This window comes from Oncorhynchus nerka, linkage group LG28, assembly GCF_034236695.1.
Source record: "Oncorhynchus nerka isolate Pitt River linkage group LG28, Oner_Uvic_2.0, whole genome shotgun sequence".
In the NCBI taxonomy this organism is placed as follows: Eukaryota; Metazoa; Chordata; class Actinopteri; order Salmoniformes; family Salmonidae; genus Oncorhynchus; species Oncorhynchus nerka.
This window is the reverse complement of record NC_088423.1, coordinates 78,163,962-78,181,978: the sequence shown is the minus strand read 5'-3', so window position 1 is coordinate 78,181,978 and position 18,017 is coordinate 78,163,962. Positions and strand designations below refer to the sequence as shown.

Sequence of the window (18,017 nt, the reverse complement as noted above, 5' to 3'; positions counted from 1 at the left end):
GAAATGCATAGCTGTGAAAATATGAAAGTAAACTACATCTACAGTAATTCAAGGAATCAAGGCAGCTTGGTTTGACAGAAAACCAGTGTATGTACTGTATATCATTCCTATAATAACTGAGTTTGATGTTCAAGTTGAAGGCCAGATTTGCAGTTGAGTTTCAGACTTGACTCTTCACATCAGTGTTTTTACTGCAACAGAACTACTGTTTCAACTAGTATTAGCCAGTGAGAACAGTTAGAAACCTTACTAAGTTCCTCTGATGGAAATCAAATAGGGAGAGAAAGCCACAAGCCACTATGAAATACCACAGTAAATCAGTTTTAGAAAAACAACAAAAACTATTTTAGAAGTTTCTTCTTTTTATGTACACATTTATATATTTATACACTGTACAGATAAAAAATAAAATAAATAAATGGTTGATATATAAGATTGTGCACCCCACAGATGTGTGACTAAAGAGAGAACAGAAGAGAGCAAGAGATGGGACAAAGGGATGTCAAGGACATACAGATATCAACATCCCCAATTAACACTGATTAGTTTTTACATACACAATTTTAATTGATCCTTTATACAATGTCACAAAATCCTGGCCTATTTTGGACAATCCTCCTCGTATCTCCACCAATATCTGTGTAGAGAGCCCTAATCAGACATTTAGGGTGATTTCAATCTGAGTGACCACTGATCAGTTTTCAGATTTATTTAGATCTGTGTTTTGAATTGTTACTGGGCTTTTCTAGAGCCAAGGAAGGACTCTACTAAGAATCCCAGCTCAATGCCTCAGAGGCAAATGGACCATACCTGGCTTCCTATTTTATTTTCAGACAAATAATTCATTTTCACCTGAATCGTGCCATTTTATCTGTGTTTCCTATTCTGGCTGATCTTTTCAATTTAATGCTGCATCTGATGCATAATGATGTATCGTTCGCATGTGTGCTCAGTATGAGGCAGGGAGGTGACTGTTCCCAGTTATTTTAGGAGCAGGTAGGTGCTCTGCTATGTTCTGCTCTGCCTGGAGAGATGGCAGTGATGCAAATGAGGTGATGATCATTGTCTGTCTCACCTTTTCTCTGTGACACTTGGGGAGTGAGAGCATATGGAGGAGAGGGGGAGGGGTGTTGTTTAAGAGCATCTTGTGCCTAAAAGCATGTGTGTCACAGTGGGGTTTTGAAGAACGTCAGCACTGACGTATGGAGACCTCGCCTGTCTTAGTCTCAGTGTGTTGGGCCAGACCTAGAGGGGAGGGACAGCGTGTTGGGCCAGACCTAGAGGGGAGGGAAAGCGTGTTGGGCCAGACCTAGAGGGGAGGGAGAGCGTGTTGGGCCAGACCTAGAGGGGAGGGAGAGCGTGTTGGGCCAGACCTAGAGCGGAGGGAGAGCGTGTTGGGCCAGACCTAGAGGGGAGGGACAGTGTGTTGGGCCAGACCTAGAGCGGAGGGAGAGCGTGTTGGGCCAGACCTAGAGGGGAGGGACAGTGTGTTGGGCCAGACCTAGAGCGGAGGGACAGCGTGTTGGGCCAGACGTAGAGCGGAGGGAGAGCATGTTGGGCCAGACCTAGAGCAGAGGGACAGTGTGTTGGGCCAGACCTAGAGCGGAGGGACAGCGTGTTGGGCCAGACGTAGAGCGGAGGGAGAGCGTGTTGTGCCAGACCTAGAGCGGAGGGACAGTGTGTTGAGCCAGACCTAGAGCGGAGGGAGAGCGTGTTGTGCCAGACCTAGAGCGTGTTGGGCCAGACCTAGAGCGGAGGGACAGTGTGTTGGGCCAGACCTAGAGCGGAGGGAGAGCGTGTTGGGCCAGACCTAGAGCGGAGGGACAGCGTGTTGGGCCAGACGTAGAGCGGAGGGACAGTGTGTTGGGCCAGACCTAGATCGGAGGGACAGTGTGTTGGGCCAGACCTAGAGCGGAGGGACAGTGTGTTGGGCCAGACATAGAGCGGAGGGACAGCGTGTTGGGCCAGACCTAGAGCAGAGGGACAGCGTGTTGGGCCAGACGTAGAGCGGAGGGACAGCGTGTTGGGCCAGACCTAGAGCGGAGGGACAGTGTGTTGGGCCAGACCTAGAGGGGAGGGAGAGCGTGTTGGGCCAGACCTAGAGGGGAGGGACAGTGTGTTGGGCCAGACCTAGAGCGGAGGGAGAGCGTGTTGGGCCAGACCTAGAGCGGAGGGACAGTGTGTTGGGCCAGACCTAGAGCGGAGGGAGAGCGTGTTGGGCCAGACCTAGAGCGGAGGGACAGTGTGTTGGGCCAGACCTAGAGCGGAGGGACAGTGTGTTGGGCCAGACCTAGAGCGGAGGGACAGTGTGTTGGGCCAGACCTAGAGCGGAGGGACAGCGTGTTGGGCCAGACGTAGAGCGGAGGGAGAGCGTGTTGTGCCAGACCTAGAGCGTGTTGGGCCAGACCTAGAGCGGAGGGACAGTGTGTTGGGCCAGACCTAGAGCGGAGGGAGATGGTGTTGTGCCAGACCTAGAGCGTGTTGGGCCAGACCTAGAGCGGAGGGACAGTGTGTTGGGCCAGACCTAGAGCGGAGGAAGAGCGTGTTGTGCCAGACCTAGAGCGTGTTGGGCCAGACCTAGAGCGGAGGGACAGTGTGTTGGGCCAGACCTAGAGCGGAGGGACAGTGTGTTGGGCCAGACGTAGAGCGGAGGGACAGCGTGTTGGGCCAGACGTAGAGCGGAGGGACAGTGTGTTGGGCCAGACCTAGAGTGGAGGGACAGTGTGTTGGGCCAGACCTAGAGCGGAGGGACAGTGTGTTGGGCCAGACCTAGAGCGGAAGGACAGCGTGTTGGGCCAGACCTAGAGCGGAAGTACAGCGTGTTGGGCCAGACCTAGAGCGGAGGGACAGCGTGTTGGGCCAGACCTAGAGCGGAGGGACAGTGTGTTTGACCAGACCTAGAGCGGAGGGACAGCGTGTTGGGCCAGACCTAGAGCGGAGGGAGAGCGTGTTGGGCCAGACCTAGAGCGGAGGGACAGTGTGTTGGGCCAGACCTAGAGCGGAGGGACAGTGTGTTGGGCCAGACCTAGAGCGGAGGGACAGCGTGTTGGGCCAGACGTAGAGCGGAGGGACAGCGTGTTGGGCCAGACGTAGAGCGGAGGAAGAGCGTGTTGTGCCAGACCTAGAGCGTGTTGGGCCAGACCTAGAGCGGAGGGACAGTGTGTTGGGCCAGACCTAGAGCGGAGGGACAGTGTGTGTTGGGCCAGACCTAGAGCGGAGGGACAGCGTGTTGGGCCAGACCTAGAGCGGAGGGACAGTGTGTTGGGCCAGACCTAGAGTGGAGGGACAGTGTGTTGGGCCAGACCTAGAGCGGAGGGACAGTGTGTTGGGCCAGACCTAGAGCGGAAGGACAGCGTGTTGGGCCAGACCTAGAGCGGAGGGACAGTGTGTTGGGCCAGACCTAGAGCGGAGGGACAGCGTGTTGGGCCAGACCTAGAGCGGAGGGACAGTGTGTTTGACCAGACCTAGAGCGGAGGGACAGCGTGTTGGGCCAGACCTAGAGCGGAGGGAGAGCGTGTTGGGCCAGACCTAGAGCGGAGGGACAGTGTGTTGGGCCAGACCTAGAGCGGAGGGAGAGCGTGTTGGGCCAGACCTAGAGCGGAGGGACAGTGTGTTGGGCCAGACCTAGAGCGGAGGGACAGTGTGTTGGGCCAGACCTAGAGCGGAGGGACAGCGTGTTGGGCCAGACGTAGAGCGGAGGGAGAGCGTGTTGTGCCAGACCTAGAGCGGAGGGACAGTGTGTTGGGCCAGACCTAGAGCGGAGGGACAGTGTGTTGGGCCAGACCTAGAGCGGAGGGACAGTGTGTTGGGCCAGACGTAGAGCGGAGGGACAGTGTGTTGGGCCAGACCTAGAGCGGAGGGACAGTGTGTTGGGCCAGACCTAGAGCGGAGGGACAGAGTGTTGGGCCAGTCCTAGAGCGGAGGGACAGCGTGCTGGGCCAGTCCTAGAGCGGAGGGACAGCGTGTTGGGCCAGTCCTAGAGCGGAGGGACAGCGTGTTGGGCCAGACGTAGAGCGGAGGGACAGCGTGTTGGGCCAGACCTAGAGCGGAGGGACAGCGTGCTGGGCCAGACCTAGAGTGGAGGGATAGCGTGTTGTGCCAGACCTAGAGCGTGTTGGGCCAGACCTAGAGCGGAGGGACAGTGTGTTGGGCCAGACGTAGAGCGGAGGGACAGTGTGTTGGGCCAGACCTAGAGCGGAGGGACAGTGTGTTGGGCCAGACCTAGAGCGGAGGGACAGTGTGTTGGGCCAGACCTAGAGCGGAAGGACAGCGTGTTGGGCCAGACCTAGAGCGGAAGTACAGCGTGTTGGGCCAGACCTAGAGCGGAGGGACAGCGTGTTGGGCCAGACCTAGAGCGGAGGGACAGTGTGTTTGACCAGACCTAGAGTGGAGGGACAGCGTGTTGGGCCAGACCTAGAGCGGAGGGAGAGCGTGTTGGGCCAGACCTAGAGCGGAGGGACAGCGTGTTGGGCCAGACCTAGAGCGGAGGGACAGCGTGTTGGGCCAGACCTAGAGCGGAGGGACAGTGTGTTGGGCCAGACCTAGAGCGGAGGGACAGCGTGTTGGGCCAGACCTAGAGCGGAGGGACAGCGTGTTGGGCCAGACGTACAGCGGAGGGAGAGCGTGTTGTGCCAGACCTAGAGCGGAGGGACAGTGTGTTGGGCCAGACCTAGAGCGGAGGGAGAGCGTGTTGTGCCAGACCTAGAGCGTGTTGGGCCAGACCTAGAGTGGAGGGACAGTGTGTTGGGCCAGACCTAGAGCGGAGGGAGAGCATGTTGTGCCAGACCTAGAGCGTGTTGGGCCAGACCTAGAGCGGAGGGACAGTGTGTTGGGCCAGACCTAGAGCGGAGGGACAGAGTGTTGGGCCAGTCCTAGAGCGGAGGGACAGCGTGCTGGGCCAGTCCTAGAGCGGAGGGACAGCGTGTTGGGCCAGACGTAGAGCGGAGGGACAGCGTGTTGGGCCAGACCTAGAGCGGAGGGACAGCGTGCTGGGCCAGACCTAGAGTGGAGGGATAGCGTGTTGTGCCAGACCTAGAGCGTGTTGGGCCAGACCTAGAGCGGAGGGACAGTGTGTTGGGCCAGACGTAGAGCGGAGGGACAGCGTGTTGGGCCAGACGTAGAGCGGAGGGACAGTGTGTTGGGCCAGACCTAGAGCGGAGGGACAGTGTGTTGGGCCAGACCTAGAGCGGAGGGACAGTGTGTTGGGCCAGACCTAGAGCGGAAGGACAGCGTGTTGGGCCAGACCTAGAGCGGAAGTACAGCGTGTTGGGCCAGACCTAGAGCGGAGGGACAGCGTGTTGGGCCAGACCTAGAGCGGAGGGACAGTGTGTTGGGCCAGACCTAGAGCGGAGGGACAGCGTGTTGGGCCAGACCTAGAGCGGAGGGACAGTGTGTTGGGCCAGACCTAGAGCGGAGGGAGAGCGTGTTGGGCCAGACCTAGAGCGGAGGGACAGTGTGTTGGGCCAGACCTAGAGCGGAGGGACAGCGTGTTGGGCCAGACCTAGAGCGGAGGGACAGCGTGTTGGGCCAGACGTAGAGCGGAGGGAGAGCGTGTTGTGCCAGACCTAGAGCGGAGGGACAGTGTGTTGGGCCAGACCTAGAGCGGAGGGAGAGCGTGTTGTGCCAGACCTAGAGCGTGTTGGGCCAGACCTAGAGTGGAGGGACAGTGTGTTGGGCCAGACCTAGAGCGGAGGGAGAGCATGTTGTGCCAGACCTAGAGCGTGTTGGGCCAGACCTAGAGCGGAGGGACAGTGTGTTGGGCCAGACCTAGAGCGGAGGGAGAGCGTGTTGGGCCAGACCTAGATCGGAGGGACAGTGTGTTGGGCCAGACCTAGAGCGGAGGGACAGCGTGTTGGGCCAGACCTAGAGCGGAGGGACAGTGTGTTGGGCCAGACCTAGAGCGGAGGGAGAGCGTGTTGGGCCAGACCTAGAGCGGAGGGACAGCGTGTTGGGCCAGACGTAGAGCGGAGGGACAGTGTGTTGGGCCAGACCTAGATCGGAGGGACAGCGTGTTGGGCCAGACCTAGAGCGGAGGGACAGTGTGTTGGGCCAGACATAGAGCGGAGGGACAGCGTGTTGGGCCAGACCTAGAGCGGAGGGACAGCGTGTTGGGCCAGACATAGAGCGGAGGGACAGCGTGTTGGGCCAGACCTAGAGCGGAGGGACAGGGTGTTGGGCCAGACCTAGAGCGGAGGGACAGCGTGTTGGGCCAGACATAGAGCGGAGGGACAGCGTGTTGGGCCAGACCTAGAGCGGAGGGACAGTGTGTTGGGCCAGACGTAGAGCGGAGGGACAGCGTGTTGGGCCAGACCTAGAGCGGAGGGACAGTGTGTTGGGCCAGACCTAGAGCGGAGGGACAGCGTGTTGGGCCAGACCTAGAGCGGAGGGACAGCGTGTTGTGGTTCTGTAAGCCACCTATTAAATGATAAACCAGAACACAAGGCCCCTGATGCACACAGGCCTGAGTGAACAGTCCCTCTGCCTAACAGAAGAGGGCTAGAATAGAATATGCTGTATGTGGTGTTGTCAGATGTAATGAGCTCCCCGCTCCCTTGTCTTTCCTTCTCTCTTCACTCAAGACTCTCGAATGTCTATGGCCCCCTCCCCAACCAACCCATAAAACCCCAACAAATAGAAAGTAGACACATGCCCTTTGTCACGTTCCAACATCCCAGTAATCATTAGCGTCTCCTCCTTAGCGATCAACGACAACATAAATAATTAACTGAACATCTAAATTACTTTATACAGAATAAAAACAGCCAAAAAAACAGATTCGATATTAAGAAAATAAAAATGGCAACACCGAGCACACATACATACACCGTAAATACAAACACACAAACTAACAGTCAGATGTTGACACACTCATACACACATTGCAAACACACGCACACACACATTCAGTAGACACAAATAAACAGTCAAATGTAAACAGAAAATAGGTTTAGTTGATATTATTACTCTTGTAGTTATCCTTCAGCCCATTGTGTGATGAGAGAGAGACTTAAGCTTGGAACAGGTCACACCAGGATGACATCAGGAGCAGTACAGAGCAGAGGGGGTCTGGCCAGTAATGGAACAGCCTGGTCCTGAAGCAGGACAGAACAGAGGGGGTCTGGCCAGTAATGGAACAGCCTGGTCCTGAAGACCCACAAACACCCTAAGTATCTAACATCTGGAGCAGGACAGAGCAGATGGGGTCTGGCCAGTAATGGAACAGCCTGGTCCTGAAGACCCACAAACACCCTAAGTATCTAACATCTGGAGCAGGACAGAGCAGAGGGGGTCTGGCCAGTAATGGAACAGCCGTGGTCCTGAAGACCGACTAACACCCTAACTATCTAACATCTGGAGCAGGACAGAGCAGAGGGGTCTGGCCAGTAATGGAACAGCCGTGGTCCTGAAGACCCACTAACACCCTAACTATCTAACATCAGGAGCAGGACAGAGCAGAGGGGGGTCTGGCCAGTAATGGAACAGCTGTGGTCCTGAAGACCCACGAACACCCTAACTATCTAACATCAAGAGCAGGACAGAGCAGAGGGAGTCTGGCCAGTAATGGAACAGCCGTGGTCCTGAAGACCGACTAACACCCTAACTATCTAACATCTGGAGCAGGACAGAGCAGAGGGGTCTGGCCAGTAATGGAACAGCCGTGGTCCTGAAGACCGACTAACACCCTAACTATCTAACATCTGGAGCAGGACAGAGCAGAGGGGTCTGGCCAGTAATGGAACAGCCAGGTCCTGAAGACCCACTAACACCCTAACTATCTAACATCTGGAGCAGGACAGAGCAGAGGGGTCTGGCCTGTAATGGAACAGCCGTGGTCCTGAAGACCCACTAACACCCTAACTATCTAACATCAGGACAGAGCAGAGGGGTCTGGCCAGTAATGGAACAGCCGTGGTCCTGAAGACCCACTAACACCCTAACTATCTAACATCAGGAGCAGGACAGAGCAGAGGGGTCTGGCCAGTAATGGAACAGCCGTGGTCCTGAAGACCCACGAGCACCCTAACTATCTAATATCAGGAGCAGGACAGAGCAGAGGGGGTTTGGCCAGTAATGGAACAGCCGTGGTCCTGAAGACCCACGAACACCCTAACTATCTAACATCAGGAGCAGGACAGAGCAGAGGGGGTTTGGCCAGTAATGGAACAGCCGTGGTCCTGAAGACCCACAAACACCCTAACTATCTAACATCTGGAGCAGGACAGAGCAGAGGGGTCTGGCCAGTAATGGAACAGCCGTGGTCCTGAAGACCCACTAACACCCTAACTATCTAACATCAGGAGCAGGACAGAGCAGAGGGGTCTGGCCAGTAATGGAACAGCCGTGGTCCTGAAGACCGACTAACACCCTAACTATCTAACATCTGGAGCAGGACAGAGCAGAGGGGTCTGGCCAGTAATGGAACAGCCGTGGTCCTGAAGACCCACTAACACCCTAACTATCTAACATCTGGAGCAGGACAGAGCAGAGGGGGTCTGGCCAGTAATGGAACAGCCGTGGTCCTGAAGACCGACTAACACCCTAACTATCTAACATCTGGAGCAGGACAGAGCAGAGGGGTCTGGCCAGTAATGGAACAGCCGTGGTCCTGAAGACCCACTAACACCCTAACTATCTAACATCAGGAGCAGGACAGAGCAGAGGGGGGTCTGGCCAGTAATGGAACAGCTGTGGTCCTGAAGGGAACACCCTAACTATCTAACATCAAGAGCAGGACAGAGCAGAGGGGGTCTGGCCAGTAATGGAACAGCCGTGGTCCTGAAGACCGACTAACACCCTAACTATCTAACATCTGGAGCAGGACAGAGCAGAGGGGTCTGGCCAGTAATGGAACAGCCGTGGTCCTGAAGACCGACTAACACCCTAACTATCTAACATCTGGAGCAGGACAGAGCAGAGGGGTCTGGCCAGTAATGGAACAGCCGTGGTCCTGAAGACCCACTAACACCCTAACTATCTAACATCTGGAGCAGGACAGAGCAGAGGGGTCTGGCCTGTAATGGAACAGCCGTGGTCCTGAAGACCCACTAACACCCTAACTATCTAACATCAGGACAGAGCAGAGGGGGTCTGGCCAGTAATGGAACAGCCGTGGTCCTGAAGACCCACTAACACCCTAACTATCTAACATCAGGAGCAGGACAGAGCAGAGGGGGTCTGGCCAGTAATGGAACAGCCGTGGTCCTGAAGACCCACGAGCACCCTAACTATCTAATATCAGGAGCAGGACAGAGCAGAGGGGGTTTGGCCAGTAATGGAACAGCCGTGGTCCTGAAGACCCACGAACACCCTAACTATCTAACATCAGGAGCAGGACAGAGCAGAGGGGGTTTGGCCAGTAATGGAACAGCCGTGGTCCTGAAGACCCACAAACACCCTAACTATCTAACATCTGGAGCAGGACAGAGCAGAGGGGTCTGGCCAGTAATGGAACAGCCGTGGTCCTGAAGACCCACTAACACCCTAACTATCTAACATCAGGAGCAGGACAGAGCAGAGGGGTCTGGCCAGTAATGGAACAGCCGTGGTCCTGAAGACCGACTAACACCCTAACTATCTAACATCTGGAGCAGGACAGAGCAGAGGGGTCTGGCCAGTAATGGAACAGCCGTGGTCCTGAAGACCCACTAACACCCTAACTATCTAACATCTGGAGCAGGACAGAGCAGAGGGTCTGGCCAGTAATGGAACAGCCGTGGTCCTGAAGACCCACTAACACCCTAACTATCTAACATCAGGAGCAGGACAGAGCAGAGGGGTCTGGCCAGTAATGGAACAGCCGTGGTCCTGAAGACCCACGAGCACCCTAACTATCTAACATCAGGAGCAGGACAGAGCAGAGGGGGTTTGGCCAGTAATGGAACAGCCGTGGTCCTGAAGACCCACGAACACCCTAACTATCTAACATCAGGAGCAGGACAGAGCAGAGGGGGTCTGGCCAGTAATGGAACAGCCGTGGTCCTGAAGACCCACTAACACCCTAACTATCTAACATCAGGAGCAGGACAGAGCAGAGGGGGTCTGGCCAGTAATGGAACAGCCGTGGTCCTGAAGACCCACTAACACCCTAACTATCTAACATCAGGAGCAGGACAGAGCAGAGGGGGTCTGGCCAGTAATGGAACAGCCGTGGTCCTGAAGACCCACTAACACCCTAACTATCTAACATCAGGAGCAGGACAGAGCAGAGGGGGTTTGGCCAGTAATGGAACAGCCGTGGTCCTGAAGACCCACTAACACCCTAACTATCTAACATCAGGAGCAGGACAGAGCAGAGGGGGTCTGGCCAGTAATGGAACAGCCGTGGTCCTGAAGACCGACTAACACCCTAACTATCTAACATCTGGAGCAGGACAGAGCAGAGGGGTCTGGCCAGTAATGGAACAGCCGTGGTCCTGAAGACCCACTAACACCCTAACTATCTAACATCAGGAGCAGGACAGAGCAGAGGGGGGTCTGGCCAGTAATGGAACAGCTGTGGTCCTGAAGACCCACGAACACCCTAACTATCTAACATCAAGAGCAGGACAGAGCAGAGGGGGTCTGGCCAGTAATGGAACAGCCGTGGTCCTGAAGACCGACTAACACCCTAACTATCTAACATCTGGAGCAGGACAGAGCAGAGGGGTCTGGCCAGTAATGGAACAGCCGTGGTCCTGAAGACCGACTAACACCCTAACTATCTAACATCTGGAGCAGGACAGAGCAGAGGGGTCTGGCCAGTAATGGAACAGCCGTGGTCCTGAAGACCCACTAACACCCTAACTATCTAACATCTGGAGCAGGACAGAGCAGAGGGGTCTGGCCTGTAATGGAACAGCCGTGGTCCTGAAGACCCACTAACACCCTAACTATCTAACATCAGGACAGAGCAGAGGGGGTCTGGCCAGTAATGGAACAGCCGTGGTCCTGAAGACCCACTAACACCCTAACTATCTAACATCAGGAGCAGGACAGAGCAGAGGGGGTCTGGCCAGTAATGGAACAGCCGTGGTCCTGAAGACCCACGAGCACCCTAACTATCTAATATCAGGAGCAGGACAGAGCAGAGGGGGTTTGGCCAGTAATGGAACAGCCGTGGTCCTGAAGACCCACGAACACCCTAACTATCTAACATCAGGAGCAGGACAGAGCAGAGGGGGTTTGGCCAGTAATGGAACAGCCGTGGTCCCGAAGACCCACAAACACCCTAACTATCTAACATCTGGAGCAGGACAGAGCAGAGGGGTCTGGCCAGTAATGGAACAGCCGTGGTCCTGAAGACCCACTAACACCCTAACTATCTAACATCAGGAGCAGGACAGAGCAGAGGGGTCTGGCCAGTAATGGAACAGCCGTGGTCCTGAAGACCGACTAACACCCTAACTATCTAACATCTGGAGCAGGACAGAGCAGAGGGGTCTGGCCAGTAATGGAACAGCCGTGGTCCTGAAGACCCACTAACACCCTAACTATCTAACATCTGGAGCAGGACAGAGCAGAGGGGTCTGGCCAGTAATGGAACAGCCGTGGTCCTGAAGACCCACTAACACCCTAACTATCTAACATCAGGAGCAGGACAGAGCAGAGGGGGTCTGGCCAGTAATGGAACAGCCGTGGTCCTGAAGACCCACGAGCACCCTAACTATCTAACATCAGGAGCAGGACAGAGCAGAGGGGGTTTGGCCAGTAATGGAACAGCCGTGGTCCTGAAGACCCACGAACACCCTAACTATCTAACATCAGGAGCAGGACAGAGCAGAGGGGGTCTGGCCAGTAATGGAACAGCCGTGGTCCTGAAGACCCACTAACACCCTAACTATCTAACATCAGGAGCAGGACAGAGCAGAGGGGGTCTGGCCAGTAATGGAACAGCCGTGGTCCTGAAGACCCACTAACACCCTAACTATCTAACATCAGGAGCAGGACAGAGCAGAGGGGGTCTGGCCAGTAATGGAACAGCCGTGGTCCTGAAGACCCACTAACACCCTAACTATCTAACATCAGGAGCAGGACAGAGCAGAGGGGTTTGGCCAGTAATGGAACAGCCGTGGTCCTGAAGACCCACTAACACCCTAACTATCTAACATCAGGAGCAGGACAGAGCAGAGGGGGTCTGGCCAGTAATGGAACAGCTGTGGTCCTGAAGACCCACGAACACCCTAACTATCTAACATCAGGAGCAGGACAGAGCAGAGGGGGTTTGGCCAGTAATGGAACAGACTAACTGACGTAACAGACACACATTCCAATAGACAGGCAGAATTACAGAAAATTACTGACAGAGACAAACAGGTAACGTTATAAACCTTGATGGGGACAAGATCATTTGGCTTAGTGCTCCATTATAAACTAAACTGACTTGGTTGGGAGAGGGGCATTTATTTATGGTTATCTGTTGTGGATGATGCAATTGAGAGAAAGCAGCTCAGATGAAGACTGGTGGTTCATGTGAAGTTCCTCCTCTGCTTACCGTTCCACACCAGGTAGCAGGCACTACCCCACAGACTGTACCCCTCTCTCTCTGTCACTGCTTAGCTGCTGTGACCTCTCCAAGTCTTCAAACATATCCAGTAGAATACTGATGATTATTATTGTCATCATTATTATCAGTAATATTGTCGTTATTCATTTGATAGCAGTGCAAGCCCAATACTTTCACACACTTGCACTCGCATTCACACTCTAACTTTCGCTGACGCACGCACGCGCACACACACACACACACACACACACACACACACACACACACACACACACACACAGAGAGAGAATACGACAGAATAATAGCTGTCTTTTTGCTTCTATTTACTGTCTCTGGAAGAACATTTTGATTGGTCTCTTTAGGCTTTTTAAAAACAAAACACAACATTGATGACTTTACTCTTTTTCTGTCATTATTCTTTTTTTTCTCTCCAGAAAATAGGAACGTCTTTTTACATTTCCCCCATGGACCAGTGTAAATGATCAGTCATTTCCCCCTTTTTTCATCTAGAACTTCATTTGGAGTTACAGCACATCACCCACAGCACGCACAGACAACAAGGGGGTCCAGCCGGGGAAGAATCACTACAGTGGTGGGAGAGAAAGAGATCAGAGATGATGAACGGGGTGGAGTGACAGCGTCACGTCTAATTCCATTATCATCCAGACAGTCCAGCCCTCTTCTATTCCATTGGTTTGCCTCTCTCTCTCTATTGATCCTTCCTGTTATATTCTCTGTGTGTTTGCAGAAGAGAACGGACCAAAGGGTCAACGTGAGGAAGCAAAAAACAATAACGAACAGCCAACCAGATCGCTTCTGACGACAGAGAGGGCAGTGATTAGGGAGAGAAGAAGCCTCCCCTCACTGCCACAGGAGAAGGATGGAGAGACACAGGATGAATGGTGAAACTGGATTCCTGGGGCTCACCCTGTAGGGCTGGCAGAGTGTGCTGCTCCAGAGTAAAAAAACAACGGTTGAGAGAAAACTTAAAGGCAACAAGACTCGGCTTAACAGAGGGGAGTAGAGGAAGGAGAAGTTCATTAGGGATCTGAGAGAGGACAGGCAGGAGGAGAGGGTGGATGCGTAGGGTGGATGCGTTGGGTGGCTATTTGTACCCATGTTCTGCAGCGAGTCAGCCTTGTGCATAACGATAGGGTGGGAGGGCAGGGCAGGGGGCTGGGGTGGTCTGGGTGGATGTGACTGGACCTACAGTATCAGGCCTTGAGGGCATGCCACTGCTGCACGGCATTACGAGGTTTACCCATCATGTCCTTCCAGTGCTTCACCTCCGCCGGACCACTCTTCCACGAGAGATAGATCTGAGAGAGAGAGCAAGAGGGAGGGTGGGAAGAAAGAGAGGAAGAGAAGGGGAGGAAGGGAGGAGGAGAGAGAGATGGAGTGAAAGAGAGCGAGGGGGGTGAGATGGATAAGCAGGATATCTGACGTCACAGAGATAGATATTACTCAAACAGAGAGAGGTCAACTAAACTCTCTGAAGTCTGGAGTGTCCCTGCTGTTACCATAAAGCTTGCCAATCACCCTAATCTGAACTTAATTCATATCGGGAGCTGAGGAGAGTCATTAAGATGAAACAGCTGTTTTACTCTCAGCAATTTTCAGAGCAGGGGAAACAGGGGGAAAGATTTGTGTGAGAATGAGACTTATGTTTAGACAGAGAGATGAAGGCTCCCAAGCAAGCCGCAGCTGTGTTTTACTGCTGGTGATTAGACTGTGGGTGAAAGGCCCAGCGCCTGTGATGAGGCGTGTTTGGTTTACTGAGGGGTCACTATCAGACACTGGGTCCATAGTAAGGAAGCCTGTATGAGGGTTACAGTGTGTCAGAAAATCAATGGGATAGTACTTCTGTGCCACAAACAAACCACACAATCAATGGATATCAATCTCACTGTGTCAGTATGTAAGAGCAATCTTGAGACAGTGACTGTTAATGTGTCTTTGTGTTAGTGTGTGTGAGAGCAGGATCATTGTGTGTGAGTGAGTGTGTGTGTGGGTGTGTATGTATGTGTGCGTGTGCATGTGTGTGTGTGTCTCAGTATGTGCCAGCAGGGGTCAGTGTGGACTGGTGATGTACGTGGCTGGTGGTCTGGGCGTTACGAGGGGGCGGTACCTTGCCGATGACGTCGTTGCGACTGAGCTTGTCCTTGTCCATGACAGTGATGATGATGGTGGTCTCTCGGAGCACGTGGGCGGGGACGTCGAAGGGGAAGGACTCGTTGAACACGGGGTTCAGACAGCACTTCATTGTCACCGTCTTCTTCTTCTCCACACGCTTGTCCTTGTGCATCAGCCACAGCTTCACATAGGGATCTGATGGGGGAGACACATCACTTAAACACAGAGGTTACATCACTTAAACACAGAGGTTACATCACTTAAACACAGAGGTTGCATCCCAAATGGCACCCTAATCCCAATGCAGTACACTTATTTTGACCAGGGCTCATAGAAAGTAGTGCACTATTTAGGGAATAGGGTGCCATTTGGGATGCCGATGAATGGAGAGATACTGAAACCACATTGACACATGTTAAGGTAGACAGACTGTAGCACAGGAAATAGGTGATGACAGAGTATTGTATGTACTGTACCGGAGGTGCCTCCAATGTCCATGGCTTTGAGGTTGCGGGCTTTGATGATGGTCACAGTGATGGTGTTGGCTTGAGGGTTGTAGCACAGTGACACCAGCAGGTCTCCTCGACTCCCCTGAGAAACACAATGACATCACCACTCACCTACCCTCTCACTCCCTCCATCCCCTCTACCCCCTTCTGTCTCCCAGTCATCCCTCCTTTTGTTCCCACTCACCAACCCTCTCTCTCCCTCCATCCCCTCTACCCCCTTCTGTCTCCCAGTCATCCCTCCTTCTCCTTGTTCCCTCTCTCTCCCTCCATCCCCTCTACCCCCTTCTGTATCCCAGTCATCCCTCCTTCTCCTTGTTCCCTCTCTCCTACCCTCTCTCTCTCCATCCCCTCTACCCCCTTCTGTCTCCCAGTCATCCCTCCTTCTCCTTGTTCCCTCTCACCAACCCTCTCTCCCTCCATCTCCTCTACCCCCTTCTGTCTCCCAGTCATCCCTCCTTCTCCTTGTTCCCTCTCACCAACCCTCTCTCCCTCCATCCCCTCTACCCCCTTCTGTCTCCCAGTCATCCCTCCTTTTGTTCCCACTCACCAACCCTCTCTCTCCCTCCATCCCTCTACCCCCTTCTGTCTCCCAGTCATCCCTCCTTCTCCTTGTTCCCTCTCTCCACCCCTCTCACTCCCTCCATCCCCCTACCCCCTCTGTCTCCCAGTCATCCCTCCTTCTCCTTGTTCCCTCTCACCAACCCTCTCTCTCCCTCCATCCCCTCTACCCCCTTCTGTATCCCAGTCATCCCTCCTTCTCCTTGTTCCCTCTCTCCTACCCTCTCTCTCCATCCCCTCTACCCCCTTCTGTCTCCCAGTCATCCCTCCTTCTCCTTGTTCCCTCTCACCAACCCTCTCTCCCTCCATCTCCTCTACCCCCTTCTGTCTCCCAGTCATCCCTCCTTCTCCTTGTTCCCTCTCACCAACCCTCTCTCTCCCTCCATCCCCTCTACCCCCTTCTGTCTCCCAGTCATCCCTCCTTTTGTTCCCACTCACCAACCCTCTCTCTCCCTCCATCCCCTCTACTCCCCTTCTGTCTCCCAGTCATCCCTCCTCTCCTTGTTCCCTCTCTCCACCCCTCTCACTCCCTCCATCCCCCTCTACCCCCTCTGTCTCCCAGTCATCCCTCCTTCTCCTTGTTCCCTCTCACCAACCTCTCTCTCCCTCCATCCCCTACCCCCTTCTGTCTCCCAGTCATCCCTCCTTCTCCTTGTTCCCTCTCTCTCCCCTCCATCCCCTCTACCCCTTCTGTATCCCAGTCATCCCTCCTTCTCCTTGTTCCCTCTCACCAACCCCTCTCTCCCTCCATCCCCTCTACCCCTTCTGTCTCCCAGTCATCCCTCCTTCTCCTTGTTCCCTCTCTCCTACCCTCTCTCTCCCTCCATCCCCTCTACCCCCTCTGTCTCCCAGTCATCCCTCCTTCTCCTTGTTCCCTCTCACCAACCCTCTCTCCCTCCATCCCTCTACCCCTTCTGTCTCCCAGTCATCCCTCCTTCTCCTTGTTCCCTCTCACCAACCCTCTCTCTCCCTCCATCCCCTCTACCCCCTGTCTCCCAGTCATCCCTCCTTGTTCCCTCTCTCCACCCCTCTTTCTCCCTCCATCCCCTCTACCCCCTTCTGTCTCCCAGTCATCCCTCCTTGTTCCCTCTCTCTCCCTCCATCCCCTCTACCTCCTTCTGTCTCCCAGTCATCCCTCCTTCTCCTTGTTCCCTCTCACCAACCCTCTCTCCCTCCATCCCCTCTACCCCCTTCTGTCTCCCAGTCATCCCTCCTTCTCCTTGTTCCCTCTCACCAACCCTCTCTCTCCCTCCATCCCCTCTACCCCCTGTCTCCCAGTCATCCCTCCTTGTTCCCTCTCTCCACCCCTCTTTCTCCCTCCATCCCCTCTACCCCTTCTGTCTCCCAGTCATCCCTCCTTGTTCCTCTCTCTCCCTCCATCCCCTCTACCCCTTCTGTCTCCCAGTCATCCCTCCTTCTCCTTGTTCCCTCTCACCAACCCTCTCTCCCTCCATCCCCTCTACCCCCTTCTGTCTCCCAGTCATCCCTCCTTCTCATTGTTCCCTCTCACCAACCCTCTCTCCCTCCATCCCCTCTACCCCTTCTGTCTCCCAGTCATCCCTCCTTCTCCTTGTTCCCTCTCACCAACCCTCTCTCCCTCCATCCCCTCTACCCCTTCTGTCTCCCAGTCATCCCTCCTTCTCCTTGTTCCCTCTCTCCTACCCTCTCTCCCTCCATCCCCTCTACCCCCTTCTGTCTCCCAGTCATCCCTCCTTCTCCTTGTTCCCTCTCACCAACCCTCTCTCCCTCCATCCCCTCTACCCCCTTCTGTCTCCCAGTCATCCCTCCTTCTCCTTGTTCCCTCTCACCAACCCTCTCTCCCTCCATCCCTCTACCCCCTTCTGTCTCCCAGTCATCCCTCCTTCTCCTTGTTCCTCTCACCAACCCTCTCTCCTCCATCCCCTCTACCCCCTTCTGTCTCCCAGTCATCCCTCCTTCTCCTTGTTCCCTCTCACCAACCCTCTCTCCCTCCATCCCCTCTACCCCTTCTGTCTCCCAGTCATCCCTCCTTCTCCTTGTTCCCTCTCACCAACCCTCTCTCTTCCTCCATCCCCTCTACCCCTTCTGTCTCCCAGTCATCCCTCCTTCTCCTTGTTCCCTCTCACCAACCCTCTCTCCCTCCATCCCCTCTACCCCCTTCTGTCTCCCAGTCATCCCTCCTTCTCATTGTTCCCTCTCCACCCCTCTCACTCCCTCCATCCCCTCTACCCCCTTCTGTCTCCTAGTCATCCCTCCTTCTCCTTGTTCCCTCTCACCAACCCTCTCTCCCTCCATCCCCTCTACCCCTTCTGTCTCCCAGTCATCCCTCCTTCTCCTTGTTCCCTCTCACCAACCCT

The 18,017-nt window shown here is 54.6% G+C and overlaps 1 protein-coding gene across 1 annotated transcript in view; it reads right to left on the bottom strand.

Annotated features, from left to right (window-relative positions):
- Positions 1-12,071: 12,071 nt before the first annotated feature.
- Positions 12,072-18,017, bottom strand: part of LOC115112767 (synaptotagmin-7-like) — a 126,448-nt gene continuing 120,502 nt past the window's right edge. Inside the window, exons 11-13 of the mRNA XM_065012572.1 lie at positions 15,091-15,205; positions 14,610-14,809; positions 12,072-13,800 (exon numbers count right to left, since the gene is read on the bottom strand). Coding sequence (XP_064868644.1) covers positions 13,696-13,800; positions 14,610-14,809; positions 15,091-15,205 — 420 coding nt within the window. The 3' untranslated portion in view covers positions 12,072-13,695. The remainder of the gene's footprint in view (positions 13,801-14,609; positions 14,810-15,090; positions 15,206-18,017) is intronic.